This window comes from Salarias fasciatus, chromosome 18 (genome assembly GCF_902148845.1).
Source record: "Salarias fasciatus chromosome 18, fSalaFa1.1, whole genome shotgun sequence".
NCBI lineage: Eukaryota > Metazoa > Chordata > Actinopteri > Blenniiformes > Blenniidae > Salarias > Salarias fasciatus.
The window spans coordinates 12,941,694-12,954,344 of record NC_043762.1 but is presented as its reverse complement, the minus strand read 5'-3'; the positions used below and the strand labels follow the sequence as shown (position 1 = coordinate 12,954,344).

Here is a 12,651-nt window from a genome sequence, read left to right as displayed (position 1 = left end):
ATTCTTGTGCGTTTTGCTGGCAGAGGGTCGGTTTTGGCAGCGGCGGCGGAACAAACCTCACCAGTCGGCCTGTTTGCTCTGGAGACGTAGTAAAACACACCAAAACACACACACTCGCATTCACACCTGCCAGACATTTGTAAACTCTGGTTTAGCTCAAAACGTGTGTTCTTGGGCTGCTGGAGAGTTCCCACAGAGAGAACATGAGAGTTCTCAAAACTTTGTTTACATCGGGGGCTAAACTAGTAAAATAGCCTTTTAATTAAAACTTTAACTTTTATCAGTCTTTATTCAAATTTTTACAATTCGCTTGGTGGTTTTATTGGCAAAATTGGAGCCTCTTCAAGGCCTATTTTGGTCCGCAGGCCTTATGTTTGGCACCCCTGGCTTATATACGTACTAGCTTTGACATTATAAAAAAGTTAAGCACAACAAATGGAAAGATCAAACCCAACAAGTATTCGTCCGTGTCACGACTGTAGAAACAAAATCTTCATCTTTATGAACACAGGAGGCAGTTTGATGACGACTAATCTCTGAAATAAGCTCAATTAGCTACTGTTTTTACTCAGCTAATGGCAAATAATTAATTAACTGAAATAATTTCGGAAATACAGCAGATAAGTTTAATATTAACGTTTATTAAGAAACTAGGAGTAAAAAGTTTAGCAAAAAAAGAGACTAAATAAATCTGAGAGGAACGCAGAGACGTGAATGCAGTCATAATACTAAACTTTAAAGTCCTCACGTCGGTATGAAAAATGAGGAAGCAGAGAGACACTCGGGTTTATTTTGACGATGTCTCCGTCTCGCCACCAGAGTGTGCTGAAGGTTAAATCTTCATTTGACTTTCACACTATGTGGGAATGAAGCTGTTGCAGATTAATCACCTCAGTATTCAAACTCCTCAAGGACTTCTGTCTTTTCTTTTCCCTTTTTTTTTTTTTTTTTTTTTTGTGCGATGCTGAGCGTTCCCGCTGTGTTTTTGTTGACACGCGGTGTTTGTTTCTATCTTTGTTCTCTGAAACTATGAGCAGAATGTGGCCTCGTTGCCTGCCGGTCTAAATATGTGTTTTCCCATCGCCTGCACACTGTCAGTCTCTCGCTGCTGAAGGCAGCCGCTCATACCCTTATCTGGAAGCGACCCGACTCCCAGCAGCTCCTCACACAACCTTCCTCTTTTTTTCCTCTCTTTAGCTCTCTCCGTTGCTACCGCGAAGCCAAATGTTGTCAGTAAATAAAAGAACTGCACACTGCCGTCTTTCTTAATTCATAAAAGTCGAGCCTTACAAGGAGAGGAGAGCTTTTTTTCCCTTGATCTTCATGGATATGAACTCATAGAAAAGGTTTTTATGTAACCAAAGCACTAACTTATTAAAGTTTAGGTGAAAGTTGTTCGGTTATAAATGAGTAGTTTTGTTTAGTCTTGTGAGGAAACAGTCGATAACTATGTTTTTAAAAGCTGAGATGATCTGAATTTGCTTATATATTTCATACTGAAAGTTTTATTATAAAGTTTTGCTACTGGTGAATTAATAGCTGCTTGTATTAATATTTTTAAATCACTTCTTCATTCATTAAATCCTATGTATTTTTGAATGAACTTGAACTTGAATAATTTTTTTTATATGAAATTGAATTAAAATTGATTTTTGTACTGTTGATATTCATATTACTTCACATTTACTAATCCATTAAATACAAAGCGATAATTTTTTTTTTTTTATTACAAATGATATAAAAAAAAAATGGACTGATTTTGCATTGATTGGGTTGTTCTTTATTTTTTGGCACAGTGTTTCACATTCAGAAACCAAGTCCAAGCAGAGCAGGGACGAATGTTGCTTGTGGATTTGTGAAAAACGGAGTTTAAACACAGAAGAATTGATGGAATAAATTTAACCGGGCGCTGAGTGGGAACGCTTGCATAACATGTTAATTGAGACAGTGTGGAACTAATGTGGCATTGGGGGGGCGGCGTGCTGTTGAATGGAAGCTTTCTGATCAGCTGACAGAACATGGGATGCCCCCCCCCCCCCCCCCTGCGGTCCTCTGAGTCTTAAAGGTCAAGCCCCCCCCCGCAGAGTAACAGACAGCCGGCTGCACCAATGACCGTGCTGCGACGACCAGCAGAGAACTGTCAACAGATTCTTTTTTCTTTTTTTTTTTTAAATATCAGTGATTGTGTAGAAGACGGGGTGAAGCAGATGTTTGACTCTGTGTGGAAGAAGGAGGAGGAGGAGGGGGGGTGTCAGAGGGGGCGGGATCTCCTCTGGGTTCCAGCCAATCGTAGGCGCCTCCCCGGCCGGCCCCGCCTCCTCCCCGAGCTGCTGACATGCTGCTATAATAAAAGAGACGCCTCCCACAGCTGCACCTGACAGCCCACTGCACCGGCGCCGCTGCGAGGACGCCGCCGCCGCCGGCATCCCCAATAAGGAGGGAAGTTTCTCCGCCGGAGCGTCCAGGATTTTCCCCAGCCTCTGCTTCCTCCAGCCTGCTGCGCTCTGCCCTCAGCTGGAGGGGGGGGGGTTTCTCTGGATGCCTTCTGTCGTTTTCATCTCCAAACTAGAGAGCTGCAGCCAGAAAACTTGATGATTTGTCTGAAAACTATCAAGAAATCTCACGTCTCGCATCTGCTCCTCATCCGAAGACTCCCCTCTCTGGGCTCTCGGAGGACCGGCTCCTCCCCTAAAGGACACGTTCATCCATTCATCCACTTCAGCGTGGCTCCCCTGTGCGGCCAGCCGGATGGAGTGAGCGTCTTCCAGCTGTCGCGCTTCTCTCCGTGATGCCGGTGGTCATGGTCAGATTTAGCTCGGAGCCCGCGACCCGCCGCTCTCCATGAAGAGGTTCGGCAGCCTGAGGAGGAGCAAGAAACGGAAGGAGCAGGATGGGTTAGGGGGGAGGCATCAGTCCGAGGCGTCCTGCCTGTCCGGTGAGGAGCTGCGCTGTTCGCCTGCTGCAGCAGAGCTTTCCCTTTTTTCCTGCCGCAGATTTTAAGTCAGATCTTTCTGTTTGAATGTTCAAATACCAGTTTTTGAAATTGGTTTGAAACTCTTTTATCCTATCTAGCTACTGATATCACCAGATACCCAGTTACTTACCTAACCGTCTTGTAAGGTACCTCTCCACTAACTACTTAACCTTCTCACCACATAACTAGTTACTTCACCAAGGTACACCTACGTAGTTAGCTATCTCGTTATATCACCTTCTACCTAGTTACCAGTTTAGAAACCTCATTACACATTCAGACCTTCAGTGAAACTGCCAACCTGTTAACTATTTAACTACCCAACCTCCCATATCTGGTTAATTCTGTCTCCTGATCCAGCCATCTTTTGAACTGTCAGGTTATATTGCCATCTATGATTGAGCTGGATTACTACATTGCTACCCACCATCTCGCCACCTATCTAACTACCGATGTAGCCAACTACAAAAAGAGGTTTCCTCGCTATAGTTACCCTTCCTACCTTGCGACTTATCGTGCTGCTCCGCCACCTGCCTCCCCACATGTCTAGCTACCCATCCTAACACTTACTGCCTGTTGACCTACTGATCTAGCCGCCACCATAATACCTTACCATCGAGATACCAGTCTAGCTGCCTATCCAGATGCTGATCCAGCCGCTTGTCATGCTATCTTGCTGTTTGTCTCATTACGAGTCTAGCATCTAAAATGCCAGGAGTTCAGATCTCACACCTCTAATGAATGACACAATGCTCACAAGCAGGGCTGCGTTACATTACATTACACTGAAGAGCCCTTTAAAAGCCACCGTGCAGGTTTTCTTTTCTGGTTCTTGTTCGGTTCCTCTGCTGTCTCGGAGGGTCGTGACACCATGACACTGGTTCATTTGCAGCTCTGTGAGATTTGTCGTGGAAAAAAAGAGTCGTATAGGACGTGGTGACACTCTGACAGGATTGATCCACAGCGGGGAAGCTGAAACCGTCAGCCTGGCTTTAAGAGGACGACATGAATGTGTGAAAAGTCACTCTGCTCTCCTCACAGATGCTTTGTGCAGCGTTTGTGCTGAACAGATTAGAAAAATATGATCTGCACCTGATAAATACGTTCTCTGTTGCCGTGCAAGCAGAACAAAGAAAAACAATCTGCATCAAGTTTTGATTCAGATCTCATGAAAAACATGGAATTCAGCATTAAAGAAAACATAAAACACTTTTATATAACAATTAATATTCATAATGATGAACATAATGTAATTATGACTGAATTTATTATACTGCAGTGCAAAGTAGTTTTTAAATAATAATAAATCTTGCTTTTATTGACTGTATTTTTATATATTATTTCTTGATTCTCTTGTTTTCATAACAAGAGAATCAAAATATAAAATAAAATGCGTTTTAAGATATCGATCTAAAAGTAAATGATGCTAACAAAAGAATAACAAAAAGCATGGCATGAAAAATTGGAACAATACAAACACTATTTTAAAATAACTAAATGAAATCAGGCATATCAATTAAAAAGTTTTAATACATTAAAAGTACAAGTTAAAAAAAGCTGAGAAATAGGAGTGAAATACAGATTAAAAGTGGAAAAAAAGTAGTAAATTCTGAATAAAGTACAGCGAAGTGATGAAATAAAGATGTAATTCCAGGATTCACAGTAACACGCAGCAGGTGCAGTAACAATTTATTTAAAAAGAATTCAGACATCAACAGACGTCTCTCTCTGTTTGGAGCTTAGATGATCGATCCGTCTTGTTTTTGATTGGATTTGATTCTCCCGGTGGGCTGTGGGCTCCTCTCCACCGCAGCAGCTCCAGCAGGAGCCGATGAAAGTCACATGACATCAAACCCCCGTCACCTCCTGCCGGATCCCCTCGATCTGGGATCTGGGGTCCTGGGAGGATCTGCCGACATGCAGCAGCTGTACGACGTTTGCACAGCGTTATGTTTACAAACTTCTTAAAAGCATCGATGCTAGGTTTACTTATAAAACTAGTTTCTGCAGGAATCAGTAAGACGACGTGTAAAGTGTCAGCTGGAAATCGAAGTGAAAATCGCCTCAGATTTGTGAATTTTCTCACATTTTTTGTCTGCATAGAGTTGTGAGTCGTCCCATCCCAGCAAAACATGATCTTGCAGCTTATTCATCTTCATTTTGACTGGAAAAAAAAAAAAAAAAAAAATCCCATTGAACTCAAATGTGTCTTTTCAAGAAAGTGTTGTAATCCGGCAACAACATGCAGAAGACTGAAAAAATATGACCATTGTGATTTGACGGGACTGTATGTTGTTATCTCTCTGCTCACTGACAACAGGCTGCAATTAAAGAAATGAATAATGAGATAAATATTTTTAAAAAAAAATACCTTGAATTTACAATGTATTGATTCAAAAAATGACAAAAATGACTAAATAATTGAATTCCTCCAGATCCCAGCCAGGCGTGTGTTTCCGGTGTTGCCGGTAAAGCCTCGCCGTGCCTCCGGCTCGGCGGGGAGCGAAGGGAGAGCGAGAGGCTCCCGGCCCCGCTGTTATCTGCTCCTGAGGAATGTGCCACAACAGCGAGGCTAAAATAAGAAGGGCCGCACAGCGGAAGCGGGACGCGCCAAAGGGGGCCGCGGACGCCAACTAAATGTCAGGAGATAGTGTTGAGTGTGCTCAGACAGGCTGAAGCCCACCTCACACCCCCACGGGCCTCCTTTAAGGAAAATATCTGCTGCTCCAGTTACTGTTTCATCAGAAAATGTGCCTGTTTGGATTAATGGAACTTTTACTCGGAAAAAAATCTATTAAAAAAAGGAAAAACTTCATATTTAGTACTGTGCATTTTGGACCTACCTTACCTTTCCTTACCTACCGTATCAGCAAGTAATGTTTTAAAGGCTATATGAAGACAACTAAATCACATTTTCATTGCTAATTTAACCCCAAATTACTGAAATCCTCAAACTCAGGTCCTGGGAGTTGTGCGAGGGTTCTGCAGTAGCTAGTCTGTTCCAGAGCTGTGATCTTCTGGACTGAAGCTTCACACGTTGCTCTGAGATCTTCTGTAGCTCCTCTCCTCGTTCACGGAGTCGTGGGCCGTCTTCTAATCGGTCCAGGCGGGTTGGTCTGTCCTGTAACTGCTCGGTTAACCTGCCCGGTGTTTGGCTCGTCTGGTATTAGTACCGTTTCCTCTCCCTGAGTCTAACTCAGGTGTTTCGCTGTTGATCTGAGCTGCGGTGATGCCTGGGAGCTGAGAAGGAACCCGTTGACCCGGTCCGTCCCCACGATCCAACCCACATCTCCCTCATGGCCGTGCTGGCAGGGAACCTTACTCTTATATGGTGTAAATAGTAAAATACAGTAAATCAATGTTCCTACTGCGATGTTTCAGCTTTTTTCTGGTCTTCCTGCTGAACACTACAGTGAATGTGGATTTACTCCTTCAGTGGTCAAGGCTGTCACACTATCTCATAAATGAACAAATTCTTTTCATTATTAAGTTTATTATAACCTTTTTGTATCAATTGGATTCAGTTTCCAATTTTTCTTTTTTTGAATTTTTATCAATTTCTTTTTCTTTTTATACATTTTTCTATCTTTTCCCATTCATTTGGTCTTTCAATAATGAATTATTCTCTGTTAATTTATATGTTTGAACATTAATACCTTTTTTATTAGGTATTTAGTGCATTCATAAAGCGTGTACACTATCAGATTATATTGGTTGTTATGTGTTGTAGAAGAAGCTGGATTGCATTTGTGAGTGTGTTCAAAGGGTTTAAAGTTTCAGACTGGTGAGTTTGATAGTGAACATAAAGTGAGTGACTGAGTCCTCATGTGACACCAGCGTTAGTTACAGTAATCATTCATTCATCGGGACGCCTTGTGCCGGAGGAGGAGCCGTAATCGGAGCCGTGGCGCTTCATTGTCGGCCTCAGAAAAATGTCCCCGGGGTGGGGGCGGCGCGGTGGGGTTAGTGGAGCAGCGTGAATGTCGCATGTCGCCGTGCGTAACGGCGTGACGTCTGATGCGCGGGACGCCACATGATGTGTGATTTTAATCTGACACCGTGACCGGCCCGGCGATGAAGCCGATTTCACCTCCACTGCGAAGGAAGCAGCTGTCAGGCAGAAAGTCATTCACAAGGAAAAAAAAAAATACAGTCCTTTAATCGGCCGCTCTATATATAACCTGCTCTGAAAACAGCAGGGTTAACATGGATGTCCTGCTCAGCATGACCCTGAAGAGCTTTAGAAATCAAACAGGTCTGCATGCATCGATTTTATCAGTGAAAATATGCAGAGGAATAGAAGAATTTGACTGGTTCAAGGCACGAACGGTCAAAAATGACATGTTTTTGTTTTATATATAATGTGCAAAAACAAGTGTTGGTTTGTAAATGACGAGTTAAAAAAGGAAAAGGCTCTGCAGGTGGTTCCACTTCTGGATGAGACCGTTAATCACTTCCTGAGAGAAGAACTAATCAAGCAAAACGAGTGAAAACACCACCGTGGTGCGTAATTTACACTTCATTAAGACTTTATTTTGTCTTCCGCGGCGGCAGCTGCCGGCTTGCGGACGTTACGATCTGCCACGTCTTTGTTAGAATCCTCAGAGCGACTTCAGTTGACCGCGAATGCTCAGAATAGTCAAGTCACCATGTCTAACTGCTCCCGTGTCTCTCCGCAGCCTCCGGTCTGTCCACGCAGCCCAGCACGCCCACGCAGGCGTCCAGCCAGCCCGTGTTTACCCAGGAGGTCCCGGCCGGCGGGCCCAGCCCCGAGCGCCCGGAGCCCAGCGCCCGCGCTCGCTCGCTCTCCACGCCCCTGGACACGGGGCAGCGCCTCAGCCTCCCCTCCGCCAAGCCCCCGATCCCCTCGGCGAGCCCCGTGCCGACTTACTCTACCTCACACCAAGTGAGTCAGCACGTCCTTTCCAGAGAGTCCTCAGCGCGGACCGCACGCCGGAGAACATCTGACCCGACTGATCGGGGTTAAAGGATCATGAGAGAAAGGAATACTAAAATAATCCACGTTTTGCACACTGGCGGGAGCAGGGCAGACAGATCAGAGCTGAGGACACAACAGAGCGACATGAATAATACAACAGTCAATTCTGTAAAAGCAGTGATTCAGTTCAGTGCGGCTGATCGGCGGCCCGGGTACAAATAGCTGTGTAAGTGTCTGATTTCTCTGAGCGTGGCTGACAGCTGGTGGATGAGAAGGATGTTGAAGGTGTTGGTTAAGATAGAGTTTGCATGGTGTACCTGTGCACGGAATTGGGTTTGACACAGTTCAGAAACATGGCTGCGGACGTCCTGTAGGCGTGACTGTCCGTCCCTCCACGGGCCACAGGATGATTAAAGCTGATAACCGCTCTCGGTGGCGGCTGCAGGAGAGCAGCCTCACACGCCTGCTGCTCATGAGTCATGTGCTGCTTCTCTCCGAGTCATAAAGGCGCGTTGGGTCATCGCTGAGCAGCAGGCATGAATGCAAATCTCCCCGCTGCCGGAGCATTCTCTATTTGTCAACAGGATCGAGTTTGCGCCGTTGGCTGGGAGCTGCGGTGGCCGGGCGGAGGGTGTAAATTCTGCGTCCGCATTTCAGCCGTATTTCAAACGGCGCCGCGTGTCGGCTCGACCCCGTCTTCGGCCGCACACTCCGCCTCCGATCGGACGCCAGATTCCACCCAGAGCTGGAGGAGGATGCGCACCGTGCAGCTCAGAATGAAGGGTTAGGTGAAGACCAGTCCGGTCCAGACTGCCAGCAGCAGTGAGGAAGTGGGACGAGCCAGACAGTTACCACCAAGATGTCGTCATGTGAAACAGGGTTTTTTTTTTTTTTTTTTTTTTTTTTTTTTTTTTTTTTTTTCATTGAGATCATTAAACATCAGCAAATAATGGAGGTGACAATTTTAATTAAATAATTATTATTTATTAAATTATGGAGCATCTTCCCTCCACTGACTGATACATCGTCTTAGCTCAGTGACAGAGTCGAGCAAACTTATGCAAAAGTTACTTTCCCATTGACCAGTTGAGTTAAATCTGCATTAAATAATTAAATTAATCTTTCATGAACTTGTAATTTCGATCACTTACTAATTGTCATAACTTGCACACTTGTTTGGAAAGATTACATCCAGTCAGGCAGCGAGGAAAAGAGTGTGTAAGGTCGGGGAAAGCGCCTCGTCTGGGGTTCATAAATAAAGCTTTGAGTTTGTTCACAGAGACTTCATATCTAATTTGAGATGTCGCAGGGTGCAGGGCTCCTCTGCTTCCTGTCCTCCAGACTCCAGCACTCAGTTTGTAGACATAGCAAGAGCAGCAGAAAGACACGACGAGACCTTGATTTCTCTTGCACCCAGCCTCGGAGTTCCGCCGTGCTTAAAAAGAGCGAGTAAGAAGACGAGAGATGAGATAAAGTGAGTGAGGAGAGACCATGAACGACCGCGACATTTGGAAAATCGCCATGTTTGTGGTTTGTTTGTCTGATAATTGTCATTTATTTAGCCAGTAATGGTTAACTTATCAATGAACACACACTCACACACACATTTCAGACAGATCCAAAGATCACATTTGTTTCAAACCTCTTGATGGTTCATTTCATCTCCTGGTAATGGGAGATCACTGGATAAACAGCACACATTTAAATCTGCTGACTGCAGAGAAGCATGCACTTTTCCGGATGGATTTAATGCAGGTCAGCTTCCTATCACTCTGATTTTACGGTGTTCTAACTGGGGGCAAGAAGCACTAAAATTATTTTGACTCAAATGCATTTTTTAAGATGTATTTGTACCAACTTCAGTAGTTGTGTCTGCAGGTCAAATGAGTCCAATCTTTTTCTCATTCTAAACACATTTTAAGAGTCAGAACTTCATGCAGATCCTCAAAGCATATTCTTTGTTGAATTTGCTTGAGCGCTTAATCCTGAACAAATCAGTAGTTTATATGAAATCTGCAGCACTTGCACATAAATCTACTCGCTGGAATTTTCTTTTAGCTGTCCGGACTCTTGACTTGATGACATCCAGCATATTTCTTCTTGAGGATTTGGAGAGCTCTCCAGATGTTGGCTCAGTGTTGCTTCAGTCAGTAGTTTGATCACAGCGTGTGGCATGCAGATCAAGTCAACTTCTCTCTGTCCCTCTTATCAGGTGTAATCTTCAACTCTACAGCCAGATTTTCAGGTACACTATCTGCAGAGTAATCCGCACTTTTTTTCATGTCTCTAATCTTAAGATCAGCAAACTTAACTTTTTCTATGTTCTCATTCAACGCTTTGCAAATCAAGAATATGCCGTCTCCCTGCAGGAAGAGCTCTTTAGAGACTGGCACGATGACTGGACATGTTTCGATGTTAAGCCGAAGAGCAGAGAGGCTATCTGCAGTTTAAATAGGATGCATTACCTCCAGGTCAGATGTATGTTTCACCCACGTTCTAATTTTAATGTGGACAGATTGTAGGGCAACACTCTTCCCTCTGACTGCTCTGACTCGGGTGTATTTTTAGTTTGTCGTACTCTTTCGGTGCAGGTCAAATCAGTGCAATCTCTCTCACTTTGTGGCCACATGTAATGTGACACCAGTAGTGTACCTGCTGGCGCTGTGGTGATGTTTGATATCTAAATAATGCATAAAACAAATGCAAACTTGTATTGCTGTGTATGACATTTGCTTGAGAGTGTCCATTTTAATAATGGGCGCATCTTCGGAGAGGATGGCCTCAAGAAATCCTTCGGGCTTGCTTATTTTTCCACATGGCCTTACAGTTTGAGATCCAATATCAGGAGCAGTTAATTTAATGGGTTTGTGTATGCACGCTTCCCCCGGTGGCTGCTGTGATTGGAAAGCAGGCCGCCCCGGGCGTGCCGTGATGCTGCAGGATGAGATTTATGACGGTGCAGGGGTAGAAACGCTGTGTCACCATTGCAGGACGACACTGGGGAACTGTTGCAGCAGCGGCAGCAGGTATGCGGCCTTTTCTCCCTCAGTCCTGCTGCAGTGGCGTGTTGTGAATGCAAATCCGAGGCGCCAAGGGAAATCATGTCTAAACCAGCAACACCTTTCTTTTTTTTTTTTTTTTTTTTAAGTATGCAAATCTTTCTGCATGACTCGGCTTATTTCATGCTGAGAGGAAGTCTCAGTCACTTGAAGCTGTCCTTGATGACCCACTTCAAGCAGCAGCCAGAATACAATAACATTTCATTGAGTTGGTTTTGTTTTTAGCGTTCCTTTGTTTTCATTCAGCTTTCTAATCACTTTCGCGTTTGCTGGCTGGCTGTTTTTTAAAGTACTTTGAATTGCCTCGTCACTGAAATTTGTTATACAAATGAAGCTGTCTTGCCAAGTTGTTCATTTTAGATCCATTTAAACCAGCAGAGACCACACATGTAGAACTGCGCATGAACTATAGAACCAAAAAATAATCCATCAAGAAGCAATGTAGACCCGCATCAGTGATCCTGAATACAGACAGCATAGACATACAGAAACTAGCATAGACCTACTTGAATCAGTAAAGGCCAAAAAAATCCAGCCTAAACTAAAATTAACCTGTGTGCGTGTGTGCGTGCGTGCGTGCGAGTGTGCGTGCTTGTGTGCGCGCCCTCATATTAAGGCATCCCCAGCTTCTTGCTGCTAAGCAACGACAGGGATTTCCTTATTTGGTGAGGCGGTCAGGTTGGGCTGCAGGGAGGGGCGTGGCCTCCCCTGCTGCTTCCTGGTTTTAATACGCTCCCCAGCACGCGCACGCGTGCTCACACACCTGTTTCTTTCGGTGAGTTTGGCAGCTTTAACAATGATTTCAGCTGATGTCGCTGTCACACACACACCCACGCACGCACGCTCACGCGGCAGACGCGTCACAGGTGTGTGTGTGGCGCGCGCCAGCAGCTGTAGATTCCCTCCACACTGCAGCAAATGGACCAGGACTGTTCCACTCCGGGCTTGTAAGGGGTGTGTGTGTGTGTCAGTCTAATAATAATAACACCGCGCCTCCAGTCGCCCTCCGTCGCGGTACCGGTGTGTCTGAGTCACGGTACCGGCCTCGCCTCGTGCTCACGGCCCGGCGGCGCGCGGTCCCACTCGGGCTTTCTTCGCTCCGCGCTCCGGGAGTTCGCAGCGCACCTCGGCCGGGGCCGCTGAGGGGGAAGTCGGCGTGGCTTCAGCCTGCTGCCGCTGCTCAGCTGCTCGCGACCCAAAGCAAAGTTTGTGCGCAGTTTTTTTTTTTTTTTTTGTTTTGTTTTTTTTTTGGAGGCTCCTCAGTGAACTTCTCCTCTTCATCCTCCTCCTCCTCTCTTCCAGGTGTACGGATTATTCGAAGGCATGCTGGAGAAACTTGAACTAGATGATGATGGTGAGTTTTCTCCTCTTCCCACTGATCAAACACAGGGTTGAGTTTGTGTGATTTCACGTCGACATATTAATGCTCATCTGTTGTAAACTCTCAAATGGTTGGGATTCCCTTTATTTATGATACATCCTTTATACTTTGTTTTAAAATAAGAGTTATCCACTGAAACATGTTCCATGTTGGCAAATTTGGGTCAAACACATGGCAGACATTTTTGAATCAACTAATATATTTATTTTTTTGTTTCACTTACATGTAGAATTTTTATTCAATTTTTTGTGAATTTTCATTTAAATGTATTTTTCTTTCTGTCTCATTATTTGGCTCT

The 12,651-nt window shown here is 44.7% G+C and overlaps 1 protein-coding gene across 3 annotated transcripts in view; it reads left to right on the top strand.

The window, feature by feature from the left end:
* LOC115405567 (5'-AMP-activated protein kinase subunit gamma-1-like) overlaps positions 1-12,651 on the top strand; it is a 30,523-nt gene that overhangs the window by 6,004 nt on the left and 11,868 nt on the right. For 2 of the 3 annotated variants that reach the window (XM_030115177.1, XM_030115176.1), the window contains 2 exons: positions 7,654-7,880; positions 12,275-12,326. In XM_030115177.1, the coding sequence (XP_029971037.1) occupies positions 7,654-7,880; positions 12,275-12,326 (279 nt within the window). Of the gene's footprint in view, positions 1-2,445; positions 2,936-7,653; positions 7,881-12,274; positions 12,327-12,651 lie in introns of those variants that run through there. The other variant, XM_030115179.1, reaches the window with a different exon arrangement.